Below are 23024 nucleotides of genomic sequence, written 5' to 3' on the forward strand. Positions count from 1 at the left end.
ATTTGGATTATTAGCCTATTTTTTTATTTTGCTCTGTAACATTTTATTTTTCCTAAAAATAAATTAAAACTAAATAACTAACTAAATAAAAACGTACAAGTGATATAATGTGCACAAGAAGTCGGCAGCTCTGAGAACAGTTCAGATTCAGATTAAAATTATTATTATTAAACATTTTTTTGTTCATGGTATGTTTATTGAATTGAAAAAAAATGATTTTCTTTTTTCTTTTTTTTTTAACACATACATTAATAGAAGATACAAGATCGGACAATGAGGGAACCATTTATCCGTTTACAAGAATGACAACAGCACATACAAACAAACAAGAAAGAAAATTAAAAAAATAAATAAATAATGAAAATAAATGAATTGATAAATAAAAGGAGGGTTGGGGGTTCAGGGGGGTCAGATTAAAAGTTTTTAATGAAATAATCTTTATTTGATATTTATAGAGGAACATGTACGAGTTTTAGTTTTGTAGAATAAACATTGATCAGACAATGAACTTTATTTATGAAGCTCTTCACTCAGATCAGTGTTCGGTTTGTCTGGTTGTTTCATCTCAGTTGTATTTATTGATTCACATATTGATAATGAATCAGATCAGTTAAATTCAGATGCAAAGCCACAAATCTTTGTCTTTGATGTGTTTGTCTTTAAACTGATTAATTGTATTATTTTCTTGCCAGTGCCCGACCCCCCCAGGAACCTGCAGCTCTCCTGTGACAACGGAGAAGACTGGACGGTCCAGGTGCAGTGGAGTCCGCCGGACAAAGGCCACGGCCTCATCAGGGAGTACATCGTGAGTTCTTCTCCTTCTTTTCTTTCTACTTCTTTTTTTATTCTTCTCTTTCTTCTGCCTCTCTTTCTTTATCTTCTTCTTCTCCTTATTTTCTTTCTACTTCTTTTCTTTCTTGTTTTCTTCGTTTGCTCTTTTTTCTGCCTCTCATTAGCCGTGTTTCCACTGCAGGAGTTCCTGGTAAAAGGAGGGGGTAGGAACTTCTACAGGAACCGTCCTCTCTCTGGGCCCTCTCAGTGGCCGTGTCTCCACTGCAGACAGCGTTTTTTTTACTGCTCTTGTTGTTGTTGTTTTTTTCTGGCAGTAAAGACGCTTTATAAAAATAAAAAAAATTGCTGTTTCGATCGTCACGTAATCCCGCGATCGTGTATTTACCACTCTTTTTTTATCCGGCCTACTGCTACTCTCGTCTTTTACTGACTTATTCTCTCTTTTTTCTGGCCGTTTTTCCGTTTCTAGTGAATGAATGAATGTTTATTTCGATCACAGCATCAAAATTTCTACAAAACAAACAAAAAAAACAAATTCCTGTCAGTAACAAGTACTATATAGCTGGTCGAAAAGGGTTGCGGCTGAAGCAAAGCTTATAGTAACGTTGGGTTTAAAAATGCTGCTTATTTCGGGGCTTTCTCACATCCTGCTTTGAGTCTGACCAATCAGCACAGAGTAAATCTCAATCCCCACCGGGACTTTTTCAGGGCCGATCCGAGTACCTACCCCCTGGACAGGGACTCCGTTCGGCCCCGTAAAGGTTCCTGTAAACGGCCCTGTGGGGGAGGTTCCTGCTGTGGAAACGCGCCTTCTCCTCTTCTCTTCTCTTTCTTCTTCATTTCTTTCTTCTCTTTCTTCCTCTTCTTTTCTTCTTCTTCTCCGTGTGAAACCCTGCCGTGTGTCAGTGTATGTTACTGACACCTGTGTGTGTGTGTGTGTGTGTGTGTGTGTGTGTCAGGTGGAGTACAGCGAGAGCGGAGCTCCTGATTGGACGTCACAGAGAAGCATCACGACCAGCGCCGAGGTGACGGAGCTGCAGCCGGACACACTGTACCGCTTCAGGGTGAGACAAACACACACACACACACACACACACACACACACGGTCGCGTCCGGCCTTTGTTGGCGTTGACATTGACGTTGCCGTGGTGATGTCTCCAGATTGCTGCGGTGACCAGTCGAGGAGTCGGGAACTGGACGGCCGTTAAATCCATCACTCCTAAAAAAGGTGAGGTCACGACGTCGCCCCAAGGGATTCTGGGAAAAACACGACATCGTCACAAACACTTCTTTACTTCCAGTTTCTCCTCCAACGTGTCCAGATGAGACAGAATGAATTATTACAACACAAATGCTTTAAAGGTATAGTTCAACATTTTGGCAAATTGGCCATAATCCCTACAGTCATAGCAGTAGGTTCGTTACCTTTATTTGTTGGTGCAAGCTATTTTTAGAACGGCGGAGCAGAGCCGCGAGCTGCTCAGAGCTACGCTACGGAGGCTCGTGGGATTTCTTGGTTTCCCTCATCAAACTCATCAAATACACAATCCAACAACTCCAAAACGCTCTGGTGGACAAGTTGTGACCTGCACATTCACCACGCTATGAGATAATAACACAACGTTACCAGACAGAGTTGTTGAGGGAAATTCATGCAAAACCGCTGATGCTCGTTGCCTTCAGGGACAGTTTTTCAGCAAGCAGTCTCTGAATTTACATCTAAAACAACTCTGTCTGGTAACGTTCTGTTATGAGCAGCTCGCGGCTCTGCTCCGCCGTTCTAAAAATAGCTTGCACCGACAATTAAAGGTAACGGACCTACTGCTATGACTATAGGGATTATGCCAATTTGTCAAAATGTTGAACTATTCCTTTAAATAAAGACTATTTCAGCTCTAAGTTTCATGCATTCAGATTCTCTGGACTGAAAATCTTTAAGAATTTTAATTTGAAAAACCTCAAGTTTTTTGCATTGAATCGGATAAAAAATGTTAAGAAAATAAAGTTGAGAACCAAATGAGATGTTATGAATGTGTTGTCGCCTCCTGCAGCGCTGCCTCCTCCATCTGTGATCGCTGACAGCATCACCAAGGACTCCATGAGTCTGTCCTTCAGCCTCAACTCCCAGTACGACGTAAGACACCTGCGCCTCTACACCTCTCAACAGTACAGTTCACACATAGACCAGATATTGCACAGCCCTTGTTGCCTTGATTGCAACCAAGAAAAAAAAAGTAAACCTACAATAAATATGGTAAATTAATAAGTACTGATAAGAGTCTATCAAGTGCAGAGTGTCTTGAGGACTTCTAAAAGATCCAAAAAACCAGTAGATAAATGACCTCCAAAAGAATAAAACCTATTTAAGGTTTAGCAGTATTAATGTCCTTTTTAAATTTTGCATATAAACTTGTTAGGAAGCATCCGATGTCTGACCTCTGACCTCTCTCAGGTGCAGCACTACATCGTGATCTTGTCCTGGCAGTTTGACAAACACATGAAGGAGAGCAGGAACTACACGGTCACAGAGGGGATCCTCAAAGGTACCACAGTCTGTCCTGCACCTGAACGCACCATCCTCATCGTCTCTGTCCGGCCCTCACTCTCTCATTGTGTGTGTGTGTGCGTGCAGCCGGCAACCTGACGGCGGGGACGGTGTACGAGGTGGCGGTCTGGGCTCACACCGGCATCGGGGACAGTCCCACCGCTCTGTCCCACCACCAGACGGCCGGGACGCAGCCGGAGAAACCCTTCCTCAAGGTCCGGGCCCTGAACCAGACAGCTGTGGACTGCAGCTGGACCGTCAGCGGAGCGCCCGCACAGGTAATAATAATAATAATAATAATAATAATAAACTTTATTTCTATAGCACCTTTCAAAACCAAGGTTACAAGGTGCTTCACAAAATACAAATACAATATCATTGAGAAAATAAAGCAATGAGAAAGTGAAAAAAACACCATACAGAAAGCAGTGAACAGGCATAAGATAAAATAATGGAAATAGATAAGACAATAGAAACAAAGATCACAAATATGGGGTGGAAAAAGGTAACACACACACACACACACACACACACACACACCTCAGATCGTACCTCAGAGTTTATCCTTCAGCATCTTCAAATGTGTTTTTGATGTAATTTAATTCAAAATCTAAATGAAGAGTTGTCAGGTCAGGGGCTTCATTTATCATTGTGGATACACCTTTTTTGCACCCTTTCTCCCACTTTTCTCCACCAAATTTGGGATCTATCAAGCCAAAACCCCCACTTTTCTTGGGTCCGGTGTGATTTATCAATGGAAATTGCAGAGAGTTGTGCGTAGGCACAGTTTGATAGGTCTGAAAAGGATGTAAATATTTTGGGTGTACGCCATTTTTGGCTTTTCGCCGTACGTGAAAATTTACAGTAGTAGCAGTTTTACATCCTTTTTTATAAATGAGGCCCCAGGTGTAGTGATAATGTTGTAATATCAGCAGGATATATAATACATATATAATATAATAATATGTGAAATAAAATGTAAGAATATTATATATTAAATATTTTGTACTTTATATAATATTTATAATATATACAGTGCTGATTTTTTTAACAGGAAAAAGTTTTTTTTAAAAAGTGACAGAACTCAATAAAATGAACCTCCACGTCTCTGTGTTCCTGAGATCCTTCCACATAAAATAGATCCTTTAGATTCTCAACCTGCTCCATGTTTCACCGTGTGTGTGTGTGTGTGTGTGTGTGTGTGTGTGTGTGTGTGTGTGTGTGTGTGTGTGTGTGTGTGTGTGTGTGTGTGTGTGTGTGTGTGTGTGTGTGTGTGTGTGTGTGTGTGTGTGTGTGTGTGTGTAGATGTACGGTGTGTATTACGCCACCTCCTTCCTGGATCTGTACCGGACTCCTCACCTGGTTCACTCGTCCTCCCTCAGTCTCACCGTCACCGTCGACTCTGACGAGCAGTATCTCTTCCTGGTGAGTCCAAGTCTTTACCCACTTTATTTCACTGCACTCACACCTCCTTCAGGTCTGGATCCAGGTCTTGAGTGTCCGCTGGTCCTGAACAAGTTGTGGAGAACAGAAACTAATAAGAAAAGGAAAATGTGGGAGAAATAATTAAAAATGAAACATACTAATTTTCAGCTGTTTGAAAATGTTCAGTTATATTTCTAATATCAGATTTTCCATATTTGTTGTTCACACTTTAAAAAGTATATTGCAGGTTAAACCAATGCTTAGCGTTAGCAACGTTTAACGTTAGCCAGCATTAGCCAATTTTTAACGCGACTTTTAATGCTAGTGATGTTTAAACACGTTTTACCACTCGTTAGCGTTAGCAACGTTTTAACGTTAGCCAGCATTACCAACCTTTTAATGCTAGCGACGTTTTAACACGTTTTACCGCTCGTTAGCAACGCTTTAACGCATAGCTGTATTGCTCGCTTATTAGCTTGGAGGTTGAAAGCTAGTTGCGCTTCACGTCACTTCTGCAACCACCACAAACTCAATAATTTACCATGTCCATGATAAATTAACACAATCCAAAACTGCTGTTAACACACGAGCTACGGCAGTGGCTAGCATACAACTCCCTCGTGATGTAATATGACGCATTTTTTTGGGGGGAAAAACGTTTTTAGGCGCTTTGCTCAAAACCGCCACTTTTTCGGTTAAATTCTTACCCTTGTGTCTTGAAAAACATTTTAAATCCTCACTCAACTTTTCAAATGGTATTTTTTTGGACAAGATTACACAACCTGCAATACGCTCTTTAAACAATGAACCTGAAATTAGTTTTCAACAAATCCTCATCGGACGTTTTGATATAAAGTCAAGAAACACTTTCATATATACAGTATATGAAAACATCTGGACAACATATGTTTCTCATCTTAATAACAAGTTCTTTAATCACATTGTTATTGTTTAAACGTTGTTTGGTGCGGGTGGAAGGAGAGGTGCATCATGGGATACACAAACATTGATGATCGACAGTATTGATCAGCATCAGTTCTGTCGTCCGTCTCCAGGTGCGTGTCGTCTCTCCGTTCCTCGGCCCTCCCTCCGACTACTGGGTGGTGAAGATGATTCCCAACGAGCGGCTGCCGCCCAGGAACCTGCACCGCGTCCGGGTCGACAAGACGCAGGCCACGCTGAAGTGGCAGCCGCCGTACGACGCCCCCAACACGCCGCTGGTATGACCTCATCACACGTTTATCATGGCGCTGGTTCCAGGAAAAGAAAGTGAATGGGATTTCTGCTGTTCTGTTGATTGGATGATGACCGAAAATAAGATCTGTGGCTAAAACAAGTTTATGATACCTACAAGTTTTTTTTGTTTATTTTGTCTTTGAAAGGGATAGTTCAACATTTTGGCAAATTGGCCCATCGCCATAATCCCTATAGTCTTAGCAGTAGGTTCCTTTAATTGTCGGTGCAAGCTATTTTTAGAACGGCGGAGCAGAGCCGTGAGCTGCTCAGAGCTACGCTACGGAGGCTCATGGGATTTCTTGGTTTCCCTCATCAAACTCATCAAATACACAATCCAACAACTCTAAAACGTTCTGGTGGACAAGTTGTGACCTGCACATTCACCACGCTATGAGATAATAACAGAACGTTACCAGACAGAGTTGTTTTAGAGGTAAATTCATGCAAAACCGCTGATGTGTGTTGCCTTCAGGGACAGTTTTCCGACAAGCAGTCTCTGCATTTACCTCTAAAACAACTCTGCCTGGTAACGTTCTGTTATTATCTAATGGCGTGGTGAATGTGCAGGTCACAACTTGTCCACCAGAGCGTTGTGGAGTTGTTGGATTGTGTATTTGATGAGTGAAACCAAGAAATCCCATGAGCCTCCGTAGCGTCGCTCTGAGCAGCTCACGGCTCTGCTCCGCCGTTCTAAAAAATAGCTTGCACCGACAATTAAAGGTAACAAACCTACTGCTATGACTATAGGGATTATGGCAATGAACCAGTTTGACAAAATGTTGAAATATCCCTTTAACTCCATTCAAAAACTTGTGTGTGTAGACGTATGCGATTCACGTGCGTGACGTGATCCGTAAAGTGGAGCGCGACTACAAAATGACGACGCAGAACAACACGGTGGAGTATCAGCTGAAAGGCCTGGAGCCGGGAGGACGGTACAGCGTCTCCGTCCGGCTGCGCAACATGAGCAAAGAGGCCAGCTTCACCCTGAGCACAGGTACACACACACACACACACACACATATATCTAAAGTGAAGATTTGTTACTTTACATATCAATTAAACTCTTAATTTCTTATTTCTGACAAACTTATACACTTTTATATGTGTGTATATAAATATAATATATAAATATCTAATCATATTCATATTCACCATGTTTTCTTCAACTAACCAGCAGAAACGAACACTAACAAGAACTTAACAAAAAAACCTCAAACTTAACTGTGATTTGACCAAATTTGTGACCTTTTTATAACAATTATTGATTCATAAATTAATTGATTGATTGAAACTGTATTTTGAAGATGAAAACAAAACCGAAAAGCATCACTGTCAGTTAAATAACAACAGTATTAATGATGTTACACAGAATGAAAAGCATAAAAGAAACAGAAACAGCTGAGGACTTGTTTCACATGATGTAAAGAAGGTGGAACTTTATTTATTTGTTGATCATTTAACTGGTTATAAACGCACTCATAAATCTTTCCTCCTCTTTCCTCTTCCTACTTCTCCTCTTCCTCCTTCCTCCTTCCTCCTCCTCCTCCTCTTCCTCTTCTTTTTCTTCCTCCCCATCCTTCCTCCTCCTCCTCCTCCTCCTCCTCCTCCTCTTTCCTCCTCGTCGTCGTCGTCCTCCTCCTCCTCAGTCCCTCTCCCGGCTCCTGAAGCTCTGAAGATCCTGACGGAGAAGGATCACGTCTTCCTGTTCTGGAAGAGTCTGGCCGTGAGAGAGAAAGGATTCAACGAGAGTCGGGTGAGACGTTTCATCTCAGACACTTCGACTCTCTGTAGTTGATCGGTCCCTTGAATAGAAACCTGACACCGCTGTGAGGCCTTCAACCATATACATCCTCAAAGTCTCAGATTAATGGAATAATTGTCACAAAATGAATCAGATTTTTTCAGATATGACCAGAAAACACAGAAGTGGATTGAGTTTGATTTGTCTATTTAAAGGACAATTCCAGGCGAATTCAACTCGGGGGTGTATTTTCATAATCATTTTAGGTCTAAAAGAAGGAATCTGAAGATTTTCAGTTTAATCGCTCCTGTTTTGCGATAGCTGCGTCTGTCCCCGCATCGCCACGGCAGCAATGAATGGGAGTGGATGTAAGTTCCGCTGCTTAGGCTGTTTCCAGCCCTCAAAGCCGCAATTTTTTCCACAGACAGCGTCAGATGGCTACTCAAACATGCACCGAGAAGTTTATTTACTTCAAGCAAGCCGACATGTTTGTTAAAGTCGATCTAATTCAAAGTCTCCCGGAGTCTCGCGCGAGACCCAGTTGCCGTGCGCGGTGTGTTCACATGCAATGCGGGAAAAGCTACCGTCAACTCTTTACTTGCTTCAAGTAAAAAAAACTTCTCGGCGCATGTTTGAGTAGCCACCTGACGCTGTCTGTGGAAAAAAATGTACAATTCAAGCAAGTAAAGAGTTGATATTCCTGTGTTTATGACACAAGCGGTAGCTCCGACTGCGCCTGAATACAGCAGCACTGCAACTTCGGGCTCGCGCGAGACTCCGGGAGACTTTGAATTAGATCTAGTTTTACAAACATGTCGGCCTGCTTGAAGTAAATAAACTTCTCGGTGAATGTTTGAGTAGCCATCTGACGCTGTCTGTGGGAAAAAATTGCGGCTTTGAGGGATGTAAACAGGCTAACCAGCGGAACTTACATCCACTCCCATTCATTGCTGCCGTGGCGATGCGGGGACAGATGCAACTACCGCAAAACAGGAGCGATTAAACTGAAAATCTTCAGATTCATTCTTTTAGACCTAAAATGATATGAAAATACACCCCCGAGTTGAATTCGCCTGGAATTGTCCTTTAAGGGTCATGCACATTTCTTAAAGGATAATTGCCGTTTTTTACAATCTGGACCTTATTTCTAGCATAAAATACGATCATTTCCTCACCCAGATAACTTTGGTGTCATTACAAGTCGTTCCGATGAAATTAGCTCCAGCCGAGAGCCACGTATATCTGTATAATGTGAGTCTACAGGGCAGCAGAATGCAGCCTCTAAATAACACATTATCTGCTGTGAAACTCCTTCATTTCACCAATATTTAGTTATGATACGCTAGTGCTATTCCCCTCTGAGTCCAGGGTTAGCTGTTATCAACATCCGGGGTATGTAGCTCATTCTGATAATAATGATTCCGCTTCGGCATTCGGGTCCATTTTTAGCTCAACTAGCCGGAGCTTTAGTGAGTCCAGGTTGAGGAGAGGAAGCCTGTAGAAGCTGAACTTCATCCAGCTGCTCATTTTGTTCTGACAAGTTGGAAACACGCAGAAACGAACCGTAGCATTAGCGGTAGCAACAAGCTGCGCCGCCAGAGATGACAGCTAACCTCGGACTCAGAGGGGAATAGCACTAGCGTGTCATAACAAAATACTGGTGAAATGAAGGAGTTTCTCTGCAGATAATGTGTTATTTAGAGGCTGCATTCTGCTGCCCTGTAGACTCACATTATACGGATATACGCGGCTCTCGGCTGGAGCTAATTTCGTCGGAATGACTTGTAATGACACCAAAGTTATCTGGGTGAGTAAATGATCGTATTTTATGTTAGAAATAAGGTCCAGATTGTAAAAAACGCGTGAAGTACATACATCCAGGAATGACTAGTGTGTCATCTTAAAAGAAAAGAAAGGAGAAAAAACAAAACAAAAACAGACAAACTTCCAAGATATCCACCTTTTTCCGAATGTCAAAAATGTAAGCAGGTTTTTCTCTTCCGGTGGAATTTTATGTTTACGTTTCCATGGTTTCGATAGTCGCAGTAAATGCATGGATTTTTTTTTTTTTCAATGAAAATCTGTAAAACTCATGGATCATCACAGCAGCTTTTAACAATGGATATCACACAAATTGACATCCGTGTTAAAAGCCAGCGTTAATAGATCCATGCGTTTACCGCAACTATGACAACGACTGAAAACCATGGAAACGGAAACGTACAATTCCACCGGAAATGCAAAACCGGCTTCTGGTTTTGACCATAGATGACGTTCGGAAACTTGTGGATACACAACAATAAACAGGACAAGCAGTGAACCTTCCTGCTTCAACCGCTAAAGCCAAAGTGCCAGATCTCAGTGTGTTGATACAGAAACTTCTCCTGTTCTTCCTCCTCCTCTTCCTCCTCCTCCTTCTCCTTCTCCTCCTCCTCCTCCTCCTCCTCCTCCTCCTCACAGGGCTACGAGGTGCACGTGCACGACAGCGTGACCAACCAGACGTCGTTCCTGGGCAACACCACGGAGACGTACTTCCGGATCAGCAGCCTGGCGCTGGGACACAACTACACCTTCTCGGTGCAGGCGCGCTGTCTGCTCAGCGGCCAGCTGTGTGGCGAGCCGGCGCTGCTGCTCTACAACCAGCTGGCACCCGGTACGGCAACACGGCGGGGTCACGCCCAGCAGCCCGCCCGCCCGTCGCACAGAGAGAGAGAGAGAGAGAGAGAGAGAGAGTCGGGGGAAAATAACCCTTTAATTTATAGGCACAAATTATGTCACAATGTCAATAAATCGTCAAGAAATAACGGTCAGTTTCATAGTAATGTCATGTTTTTCATAAAGGATAAAGATTACACATGTTTTTAATGCTTTGAATTTTTTGGGAAAGTCCAGAATTTTTCTCCACCATGTCGTTGCAACTGACAGATATTTCTGGGCTATATTTCTCAACATTACTATGAATTTGATCATGTATTTATTGTTATTTCTTGGCTATTTCTTGACATTATGATGCAATTAATTGTTATTTCTTGGCTATTTTTAAACATTAAGATGCAATAATTGTTATTTCTTGACATTATGACGCAATTAGTTGTCATTTCTTGGCTGTTTCTTGACATTATGATGCAGTTAATTGTTATTTCTTTTTCTTTTTTAGTATATTTTTGGCCTTTTTGGGCCTTTTTAATGGATAGAACAGTTGAGAGAGACAGGAAATGGGGAGGCAGGGAGAGGGGGAATGACCGACTGCAGGGAGGACTGAAACCTCTACATATGGGGCACCCGCTCAACCTACTACGCCACTTGACGGCCTATTAATTGTTATTTCTTGGCTATTTCTTGACATTAATAATAATAATAATAATGATACATTTTATTTATAAAGCGCTTTTCCAGAACTCAAAGACACTGAACAGGAAGTAAAAAGTAACACAAGAAACACAGAGAAGCATTCTCAAACATTAAAAGCAAGTTGAAGAGGTTTTGACAAGGTGGACAGGTCAGAGCAGCTGCAGATGGGTTTGGGAAAAGACATTATGATGCAATTAATTGTTATTTCTTGACATTATGACACAATTAATTGTTATTTTTTGATATTGTGACGCAAATAATTGTTATTTTTTGACATTATGACGCAATTAATTGTTATTTTTTGACATTATGACACAATTAATTGTTATTTTTTGACATGACGCAAATAATTGTTATTTTTTGACATTATGACGCAATTAATTGTTATTTTTTGACATTATGATGTAATTAATTGTTATTTCTTGACATTATGACGCAAATAATTGTTATTTTTTGACATTATGACGCAATTAATTGTTATTTTTTGACATTATGACACAATTAATTGTTATTTTTTGACATTATGACGCAAATAATTGTTATTTTTTGACATTATGATGTAATTAATTGTTATTTCTTGGCCATTTCTCACATTTTCATGTAATTTGTGGCCTGTGAATTAAAGGGTTACCAAAAAAGGGAGTGAAGTAATGACGATGACCTGTGTTTCTCTCCCTCCCCCTCCAGGGGCGAGCGACGCCTCCACGGGTGAGGGCCACTCGGGCGACATGGCGGCGGTGGTGGTGCCCGTGCTCTTCCTGCTGCTGCTGGGCGTGTGCGGCAGCTTGGTGGCGCTCTACCTGCGACACCGCCGGCTGCAGAACAACTTCACCGCCTTCGCCAACTCCCACTACAACTCCCGCCTCGGCTCGGCCATCTTCTCCTCCGGGGACGAGCTGGGTGAGGAAAACTCCCCCCTTTTCCCTCCCCCCTTCCCTTTCCCTCCCCCTTCCTCTCTACAAACCAGGAAAAACGTCTCAGATTCTCTTGTTATCGTTCAGGTTTATGGATTCGTACAGATGTTTTTCTGGTTAAACAAAAGCAGCACAGACAGATGTTGAAGACGATTTCAACCGGGCACAGGAATACATAGATAAAAGGTTTAGTCTCCATATCAAAACTGGAATTTACTGTGTATTTTCTGTTCTTACAGCTGAAGTATGATGACATTGTTTCCTTATTACACGTCTACACGGATAAATAATGATGAAACTACATTAAAATAACATACGATTTCATTTCAGGATGATGCATTTTTATTTCATAACATCCTTTCTTCCAAATCCAGCTTGATCTTATTTCACTGCTTTATATATAAATATAGATTATTGAACATTGAACATCAGCAGGTGATAAATAAAACTCCAGTAGAAACTTCACTCTTCCTGAAACACAAAATACAATAATCTACTGTAATTATGTATAAAAACACCGAAAAATACAAAACACAACAAAACAAGTCCTGCTTGTTTTATGTCGTCAGGTTTTTGTTTTGTTTTCTGTTTTGTTTGTTTTTTGGTCAATGTGTTGTCAGTTTCTAAAATTTGTAGCTATGTCATTGCCTGTTTCCATTAAATAAATAAAAAATATATATATTTTAAGTATTTTATAAGTATATTAAAAGTATTTTAAGGGGCATCTGAAATATAAAATTAAACAATATCACTATGTATAATAATATCATAATATTAAAAACTTCAGGAAAAAATAAAGTTATACTTAAAATTAAAGTTAAATGAAGGCAAGGCAAGGCAAGGCAAGGCATCTTTATTTATATAGCGCATTTCATTCCAAGGCAACTCAATGTGCTTTACATAAAGACAAAACATAAAAAAAAGAAGCATAAGACAGAATAAAAACAAACAAAACACTAAAAACAGAGTTAAAAGCAAGAGCAAATAAAAGTAAAAGAAAAGAAAATAGATAAAGTTTTAAGTTCTCAGCTATAAGCACGTGAAAAGAGAAATGTCTTTAACCTGGATTTAAAAGTGTTTACAGTTGGGGCTGATCTCAGTTCTGCTGGTAGTTTGTTCCACTTGTGAGCAGCATAACAGCTAAATGCTGCTTCACCATGTCTGGTCTGAACTCTGAGCTCCACTATCTGACCTGAGTCAGTAGATCTCAGAGCTCTACTGGGTTTATACTCTACTAACATGTCTTTCATGTATTCTGGACCTAAACCATTCAGTGATTTGTAAACCAGTAGCAGAACTTTAAAATCTATTCTGTAGCTGACTGGGAGCCAATGTAAGGTCTTAAGAACCGGGGTGATGTGATCTGATCTCTTTGTTCTGGTTAAAACTCGAGCTGCAGCGTTCTGAATGAGCTGCAGCTGTTTGATGCTTTTTTGGGGGAGACCAGTCAGAAGACCGTTACAGTAGTCAAGTCTACTGGAGATAAAAGCATGAACCAGCTTCTCCTGATCAGTTTGGGACATAAAACCCTTAATTCTGGATATGTTCTTAAGTTGATAAAAGGCTGATTTGGTGACTGATTTGATATGGCTGTTGAAGGTCAGATCTGAGTCTATCAGCACGCCAAGGTTTCGGACTTGGTCTTTAGTTTCTAAAGACAGTGACTCAAGGTGTTTACTGACAGCAACCCTCTTCTCTTTATTTCCAAAAACAATGACCTCAGTTTTTTCTTGATTTAACTGAAGGAAATTTTGGCTCATCCAATTTTTGACTTGCTCTAAACAGTGACATAATGACTCTATTGGACTGCAGTCAATGAACCCATCTATGTTTGTATATTTTATTTTGCAGTTTTACTACACAACAAAATTAATATCTGACTAATAATAATATTTTATATTGTTATATTCAGGCTGAAGTGTATCGGGACATATTGATACAAGTTTAATGTTAATATTTTCTGATAATGAAAGTTGTTTGTTTTTTTACTAAAAACAGAAGCTGAAAAACAACGAGCTTTTAAGACGCTAAAAGAAAAAGAAACAAAACTCTCTGCTCACTGTAGCTCTCCAGTATCTTTAATCTGATCCATTATCAATATTGAAATGTATTGATTATTTCGGCCTTTATCTCCTCCAGCAAAAGACGAAGAAGTTGTATGTTTGTTCTTCTTCTAACCCTCCCTCCCTCCTGTTCTTCCTCTCCAGGTGACGATGATGAAGATGCTCCCATGATCAGCGGCTTCTCGGACGACGTTCCCATGGTCATCGCGTAGCAACACCTCCCTCCTCCACCCGTCTCTCTCTCTTCCCTTCTCTTCCTCTTTTTCCTCCTCCTCTTCCTCCTCTTCTTCTTCTCTCCCATCACTTGGTACGCCATCGCAAACCTGACGATGGGACCCCGCCCTCCCCCTCCCCCTCCCTCCCTCCCTCCCATCCATCCCTCTCCCTCCAAAGTCACAGGAAACATGAAGAAAAATGGAAAAGTGTAAAGAGAGAAAGAGATATTTTTCAAATATACAATGCACTTTTTTTTGGATGCGCAATAACTTATTTTTTATAATACTAAATATAAATATATATATATATATATAAATATATATATGTATGGGGTCAAAAAAAAAGGACTGTGAGGAAAAAAAAAGAAAGAGGTGGACACTGAAACAAACTGTGAAGGATTTGAGTTTGTGGAGCGTGCCAGGGAAAAGAGAGACCCTATCTGTAATGCAAACTCACCATCCATAGGAGCGGTTCATTGCTTAAAGCCAAAATAAGCGTCCAGAGACTGGAGGATATAGAAAAGCAAAAAACTACACACACACAAAATAAAAATGCAGAAAATAAATCCATATTTAGATATTATGCTGTAAAGAAAATGTACAAATTAGAGAATAAAGGGGAGCAGTGAAGTGTTATTACATTACATTATGTAGGGGGATAGTACGGCGTCCTGCAGCTCTGTGTGCGATGTGGACGAGAGGTGGATGAGTTCAAACTGTGTTTTTTTTTTTTTTCTGAATCGTCGTGTCTTCGATCACCAGTTTGGACGAAACTGTTGATTCTTGTAAAAACGTTATTTTGAAAAAAGAAAAGACAAAAAAACAAAAAACAAACACACGTCTGTGACACTCAGCTCAACCAAACAGATCAGTGATTGGATTGTTATTGATTTGACCCGTTCATTGGCACCGCATCCCGCCGTCGTCGTACAGTAGATACACTTTTTAATTTCCCACCACCAGCACACTGTTGTACTGTTGTACGTCTGTTTGTAGAGGCAACACGCCGCCGCCACCACATCCCCCCGCTGCCCCCGCCCCCGACCTGATACGTTATGATAGGAGAAAATCCCTGGCTTCTGAGGGGGGCAGTGAATCCCTCACAGCGTTGCCAAGAGCGTGACTATTTGTAAATATTTGGGCTTTTAATAATATGTTCTCTCCTTGTGATGATGATGATGATGATGATGCTGTACCATATCATTCTGTAAAATGTGTATTTTTTTCTTTTTCTTTTTTTTCTTTTTTCTTTAATTTTAAATCATTCAGGACCACAAATTATCGTCCCCAGCATTTTGCCATAGCTGTAGTCGTAGAGGAAATGTATTTGGGGTTCTCAGGGAACTGTGTCGGAGCGGACACCAGCGCAGCACCAACACAACACCAACAACACCAACAACAACAACAACACCCAGGCTTAGGCAGCACTACTGTCCATCCACAGCTGAGCAGACGAGACGAGGTCGTCGTCGTCGTCGTCAGTAGCTGTGATAATTATGAGTCAGATTCAGCTCAACTGGTTTAGAAACAAGATTTAAAAATAATAATAATAAAAAAAGGGTTCATTCATTCATTCATTCATGCAGGAGTAAATATTTCTCACACACATAAACACACACACATTGATTTTGGTTTTGGTTTTATTTGCCCCCCCCCCCCTTTTTTTTAAGGTATCTAGTCGCTGAGATTTCAGCAGCTCTGTTATGTCTTTATTCACCCAAAACCTGGATTTAATCAGATATCGTTACACTGGAGCCACTTTAAGGCTAATTAACCAGCAACATTAATCTTCATTGTACATTGTTAAACTCAAAACTGAACAGTCCTGAGGGCAGGATTGTAAACGTTAAGCGTTAACTGTTGACTGCTATAACGTCCAGCTAATTTGTATCGAAAATTATGCTGAATAACGAGTAAAAATTGATCTCATTGTAGCTACTTATAAAGAAACAAAACAAAAAGTGGGCATGATTATCAGCTACTGGGTAATGTCCTGCCACTTCTAGAACTGGCGTTGTTAAAGCAAAGCTACATAAAACAAGGATAGAAAAAGTTCATATGAAACAAAGGAGCGTTACTGGACCTCAAAGTTTCCTTCTTTTTTTTAAAAAAAAAACAAGTTTTATCAACAAATTGTCATTAAAATTGAGATTTTAGGACCACAGATAGTTACTTTCATTGATTATATTTGTTTTAAATGTAGTTTATGCCACAAATATATGAATATAAATCTGAAATTTGCCAATTCTGCTTCGACTTTGGCGTTAATTCCCTTTCCACCTCCACTGAAGCTGCTGTGAAATCTCAGAAACTGATATCTAAAAAAAAAATTTGACCGAGTAAAAATTTATTTTTTTAATGTCTATAAATGTCCAGATGTCTGTGAGAAAATGTGTCATTTCTTTAATGTTTTTGTTTAATCCCAGTAAAACCCAGTGTTGATGTTAATCTCTTGATCTCGCAGAGAGCGTTTCTGAGTAAACCAACCATCTTTGTTTTTGTTTGGATCCCCCTCCCCCTCCTCCATCCCCCTGCCCCGCCCCCCTCCTCCTCCACCTGACTCTGCACTATTAGTCCATTAACTGATGATATTTGTGTTTTTGCCTCTCAGCTTGAGCCATTTGAACCGATGGTGTTCTGCTCTTATTGACCTTGTTTTTTGTTTTGTTTTTCGTCGAGATGTCTTCATGAATGTATTTTATACTTGTTGAGGTATTGTCCCAGATCATGATGCTACTGTCACCACCTGTGAAGCTGATGCACACACCACTCCCACCCCATGTAAAGCTCCCGTTCTGCTTGTGCAGTCAAACTTCAGCGGTTGCAAACTCCAAAAAGCTCAAACTGATTAACCCAGAGCGGCGTCCGTTCACGTTCAGCCATGTTTGCTTTCTCCCCTTCCCTCCGCGTCGTCATCCAAACGGTGTCTGTACTGTACTAACATTTAAAAAAAGGTTTCCTCAAGACTCAAAGCTTGATTTCACTCGGCTCTGTTCACGACTTTATTCTGTTTCTTGGCCTTAAAAGAAAAAAACACACACAAAAAAAAACGATGTTTCTGGCATTGATGCTGTTTTTTGCTCTGTGGAGTTTCCGATTTTGTGTTGTGCCACATAATGCCTTATTAGAACACATTTGGTTTCTATGTAATGGTACTGTTTGTATGATAGGACACAAGTGCACATGCATGCATACACACACACACACACATGTACACACACACTTTACCCATACATAAGGCTGAGGAGGAGTTTTCTTGTTAGGGCATTTGGTTAACTTTGTCAGATCACTGCTCCTTTCTGCGTCGGCGGCTGGAAGCTGCCCACTTAGTCTGTTTTTTTTGTTTTGTTTTAGTCAGGTTTTACTCATGTACAAAGTATAATTATTGGTTATTATGTGATCGTTTGCCCCCCCCACTTGTCTTAATGTCGACTCTTGTCAAATAGTTTGCTTCAAAATGTCGTTTGGCACAGAGTTTAATCATGTTGGACTTGGCCATGTTTGAAGATGTTAATGTCTTGCTTGCTTATCTCAGAGGTTGCAAGAAAAATGAGATGTTCGGAGAAACAGTGTGAGGTGTTTTAAAAACCACTTATACTGAAATAAAACTTGCTGAAAATTAAACTCTGTCCTCCTGTGTGTTTTCTTTTTACTGTCAAAAAGATGAAGAAATAAAAATTAACACTTGGTGTGAAGAGAAGCTGAAGCGTCATGTGATCAAAGTCCAACAGGTTTACAGTAAACAGATGGTGGTTCAGTCATGTGTGATGATTCAACGGTTTTACTGAGCCCTGCTGGATGGAGCCTGTCAGAATAATGATATTGTTTTACAGACTTTGATTATAATTGATTGATTAATTGGCTGCACATTCATAAAACACTAATTGAATTACGAGTTTAACCCTAAGGGCCGGTTCTAATATCACTCACACTCGTACCACTAAAAGCAAGCTATAAAAAATATTATATTCTACTGTCATTGAGGTAACATTTTTCACCTACATCTGATAACAAATTCGAATTCATTTTTAAAGGTTTTAAAGGTACATTGTGTAGGAATTCCTCCCATCTAGCGTTGCGGTTGTATATTGCAAGCAATTCAATGGTATTTTTCATGCTGCATTCACGTGAAATTGGGCAGACGACAGACGGACGGCAGCCGCTGCACGTAACAGCATAAACAAGCCTCTGGTTTGTTAGCGACGGCCGTCTGCCCGACTGCAGGTGAATGCAGCATCAGTGTAAAGGGGCGTTCACACCGGACGCGATAGACGCGAATACAATCGCGCCAGACGCTTCATTCGCAACGCTTGGTCATTTTGGATCATTCGCGTCCATCGCGTCATTCGTGCTAGACGCTCCGCCCGTTCATTTGAAAACCGGTCTCAACCCGCTCTCTTTCCATGTCGATCGTGGCTGATATTATTTTTACAGTCTATGCTGATATCACCACCGTTGCTGCACTGTACTTGCTGTACAAGTCTCAGAAACACTGGAAAACCACCCGCCGTCGTGCCTGGGTTCACTGTGTGTGTGTGTTTTTTTCTTTTTTTGTTCACTCTGTGTAGAAGACGCCAGCTGTGCCCACACACAGCTCATATACAATTAGCTTCTCCTTCATGTTGTTCTGAGTGTAAACAACCGTACAGAGAAGTGACGTCGTCGGCTTGAACTCGTCGCTGATTGGATGTCACGGCGCGATGCCGCCTGAAAAGTTCAATATTTTCAACTTCATTCGCGCCGCTCCAGACGCTTCATTCGCGCCGCCTCCGCCTGCATCGCGTGTCATCGCGCCATTTACATTGATTTTCAATGTAGAGTTGCCGCTCCATTTGCGTCTATCGCGTCCGGTGTGAACGCCCCTTAACGCTCCATTCCTCCTCACTGCGTTACCGCGGTGACTTTTCACAGACGCCACCTGGACCTGAGCCGACAGCTCCGGTGTCTCCGCTGAGTTTCCGTGGTTTCCTACCGTCACGCTGCCACTGAACGTAAAAACATAGCGACACGACATGGCAGCCAGCACCGAGCTTACCCGCTCCATGTAGATATGAATGATATGAACGGCTAATTCAGAGCTGAAAGGAACACTTCAGTTTGTTGATGGGGGGGATTACTGATTAATGAAAAACAGACTTTTTAACCAAATAATCGATTTTCGGGAATAGATAACAGGAGAAGTTACACAATGTCCCTTTATGTTTTTGAATGCCAGGTTCAGAAAATGATGTCTTTTTATTCAAATCCAATTTTGTATACCAAATCTGCTTTTACAAGGACTTTTAGAGAATTTAGAGAACATTTTAAACCAAACACAAGAAATCATTGGTACGATTTAATTTACAGATTCACCTTTTTTCTCCCATTTGCTCTGTTTTGGTCTCCACCAGCTCTATAAGGGAAACTCTCCAGGGGCCTCATTTATCATTGTGGATACACCTTTTTTTACGCCATTTTCCCCTCGTTTTGTGCGTACGCACTTTTCTCCGCCAAATTTGGGATCTATCAAGCCAAAACCTGACGGGGAAAAGTGCGGACATTTACACCCATTTTGACCCTGGCGTACGCCTTTTTTGAGGAACAGGAGGAATTGGCGACACCGTTGCTGAGTCAGAGAACTGCAGTGTGAGAGGGAGAGAGGAGCGGAGTACATTTAGAAGAGCACAGAGGATTTTTTAAAGTAATTGTGGTAGTGGTGGACCGGTGCTGGCAATCCAACCCGGCTCTATAATAACACTATAGGCTTTATGTTAATTGATAAACAGAGCGCATTGTGGATTTTGCTTTTTTGATTAGGCTAGCCTATATGTGACGTCCGACAAGGATCAAACCATCCAAGTTTAAAAACACACCGGCAGCAGCGCCCGTGATCTGCAGCTACTGAGACTGTTATTATTCTGTCACCTGAGTTAACGAGGTGCACGTGTGTTTGGAGCTGACGAGAGGAGAGAATAAAGAGTGAGACAACGCGGCCCTGAGGAGGAACTGTGAAGGACTCAGCTGTAATGGAAAATGACCTAAACCGAGTCCAGTAGAGCTGTAACTGTGTAGTGGGAAGGCCTGCAAAGTAATGGTAACTATCGTCCTGCTTCCTACATTGTTTTAACATCTAGGTAAAAAAAAAAAAAAAAAAAAAAGATTTTCTGGGATAAACGGGCAGATTATATAAGATTCTTCTTCTTTCTGCTCCCTTTTGCTGAGATTTGGGAGGTTTTTGTTTTTATTGTAGCTTATTAAAATGCAAGATCATTTTTCTGACTGATTTATTGCCCGTGTATCTGCTTTCGGAGAAGCGGAGAAGTTCCGCTTCTTTCCCCCGTCCTCCGCCGGTTGTCTCCGTTGTCACTTTGTTGTCACAAAAGTTGCTGCGCCACAGAGAGCACATGGCTAATTAAATATGCACGTGCTGACCATATAGAGTTGTATATAGGCGTTCCGGGGGCGGAGTAAGAGGTGTGTTCACGTGTGCACCATTCTTGAGTCCTGTGTGATCTATTGCGGAGAGTTGTGCGTACGCATAGTTTGATTGATCTGAAAAAGGCGTAAATATTTAGGGTGTACGCCATTTTCGTCTTTTCGCCGTACGCAAATATTTAGTAGCAGTTTTACACCCTCTTTGATAAATGAGGCCCCAGGTCTGGTGTCTCCTCCTCCGTGTCTCTAACCCTCCTCTCCTCCATGTGCATTTGTTTCCAACGAAGCCGGTGAGAAATCAATCCATGGAGCGGTGGATAACTTTATTTATCATCTACCATGTTACCATGTGTATATCTGTTTAGTCTTATCTGTCATAAACAAGAGATTACGGGTTACGGGGCACGTTACGTTTGTGTGGCGGTGCCGTAGAGACGAGAGCTGGGACACCGGGTCGGAGGCTCTGATCTTACAAGGTTGGTTTTCAGCCAAGAGACGCTAGGTGGAAGGCAGAGAGCCTCCATTCTCCCTGGAGCTAGTTACAAGTCACTGATTTAACCAGAACTAGGACTCTGGAGCTGGAGGTGAAAATGGAGCAGAGTTCTTCTGGAAGACAAGTCTGTGGCTCTTTTTTCCCCCTGGAAACAGCTGCTGACAGAAACACGAGGTTAATGAACACACGAAGGATCACAGGCTGTAAAACCAAAACTACTTGAACATGAACCCACATGAATTATTTATTATTATGATGATTATTATTATTATTTCCTGACTCTGCAGTTTTTTCTCCTGCAGTTGCATCTTTGAGGTGAGTAATGTGACTGACTGGAATCAACATGACTCAGTGACAGCTGGGGCCGGTTTCTGGCCGGCGAACGCAACTTTCCAGTTCACTCTCGGTTTGAGAACAAAGACCTGTGTGTGTGTGTATGTGTGTGTGTGTGTGTGTGTGTGTGTGTACTCATCCAGTAAACCAGAGCACAACTGTCCAACACACTCACATCTGACTGGACCATCACACAGATCAACATCTGAGTCATCACACAGAGTTCAGGAGGGTGGAGTCTGGACGGATGAACTGTTCACAATATAAAACCTTTGTTTTTTAAAGAATTAACTGGTTTCTCTTTATTCAACAAGTCCATTTCATTTTCACTGAAGATATTTAAAAAGAGGATGGATGAGACGAGAATATGTTGCTTGTTGAAGGACTTCCCTCTTCATTTTATTTATTCATTTTATCTGATGCACTCCTCTGTAAAGTGTCCTTGAGTGGCTTGAAAGGTGCTTTCTAAATAAAATGCATTATTATTATAAATGTAATATTATGTATTTGATATTTATTTATTTGCACAGAGTGAATTATATAAAAAATCTGAATCAGAAATGTTTTTATTGCCATGAAAGGTCAATTTACAGCACAAGGAACATGTCGCAGTGTCAGGTACAAACATAAAGGTACCAAAAATAGTTCAAGGAATAAAAAAGAATAAAATAAAAATCTAAATAAGATAATAGAATAAATCAAAATATTCTTCTGCAGTGTGACGTCGGAAACTCATGGAGGGCTTATACTGTATACGTAGAGCCACCATAACTTGCAGTTTCTTAAGAAAAATACAACTTATGGCAGTGTTTTTCAACCTTGGGGTCGGGACCCCACGTGGGGTCGCGTGGAATTTAAATGTGGTCGCCTGAAATGTCTAGTAATTGATTAAAAAAAACACTAATAAAAATATTTTTTAAACTAATTATTATTCTTTTTAAAATTATGATTAAAACCCTCCTGCTGTCCTCCTGGGTCAAGAAAGGAAGGACGAAAGAAAGGAAGGAAGGAAGGATAAAGGGATAGAAGGAAGGAAGGAAGGAAGGACGAAGGGAAAGAAAGAAGGAAGGAAGGCAGGAAGGACAAAGGGAAAGAGGGAAGGAAAGATAGATGGAGGGAGGGAACAGATTCGGTCAAAAAAGAAGGACGAAGGGAAGGAAGGGAAAAAGGATTGTGGAAAGAAGGAAGGATGGTGGAAGTGAACAGATTGGGTCAATTTTACCCAGAAGGAGGAGGGTTAAAAACACCACAGACATTCTTAAACAAATGTATTCTATACTTTCACTTTCTCGAATATAAAAAAGAGTTCAAATAAAATGTAAAAATATCTGAGCTGGCACATCTTGGTGGACAGACGCAGGGTCGCCAGAAATTTGTGATGTCAAAATGGGGTCACGAGCCAAAAAAGGTTGGGAACCACTGACTTATGGACTGAAGGTTAAAAGAATAGTTCACCCAAAATTCAAATTGCACTCATTATCTACTCACCCTCATGTCG

General features: G+C 41.0%; 1 protein-coding gene across 1 annotated transcript in view; it reads left to right on the top strand.

Moving 5' to 3' along the window:
* Positions 1-14391, top strand: part of sorl1 (sortilin-related receptor, L(DLR class) A repeats containing) — a 99730-nt gene extending 85339 nt beyond the window's left edge. Inside the window, exons 36-48 of the mRNA XM_083985037.1 lie at positions 693-805; positions 1752-1856; positions 1955-2021; positions 2845-2927; positions 3246-3336; positions 3426-3616; positions 4644-4763; positions 5819-5983; positions 6822-6996; positions 7649-7755; positions 10204-10396; positions 11782-11994; positions 14216-14391. Of these exons, the coding sequence (XP_083841163.1) occupies positions 693-805; positions 1752-1856; positions 1955-2021; positions 2845-2927; positions 3246-3336; positions 3426-3616; positions 4644-4763; positions 5819-5983; positions 6822-6996; positions 7649-7755; positions 10204-10396; positions 11782-11994; positions 14216-14283 (1691 nt within the window). The 3' untranslated portion in view covers positions 14284-14391. The remainder of the gene's footprint in view (positions 1-692; positions 806-1751; positions 1857-1954; positions 2022-2844; positions 2928-3245; positions 3337-3425; positions 3617-4643; positions 4764-5818; positions 5984-6821; positions 6997-7648; positions 7756-10203; positions 10397-11781; positions 11995-14215) is intronic.
* The last annotated feature ends 8633 nt before the right edge of the window (positions 14392-23024 follow it).

Source organism: Trachurus trachurus (genome assembly GCF_905171665.1).
Source record: "Trachurus trachurus genome assembly, chromosome: 13".
NCBI classification, from domain to species: domain Eukaryota; kingdom Metazoa; phylum Chordata; class Actinopteri; order Carangiformes; family Carangidae; genus Trachurus; species Trachurus trachurus.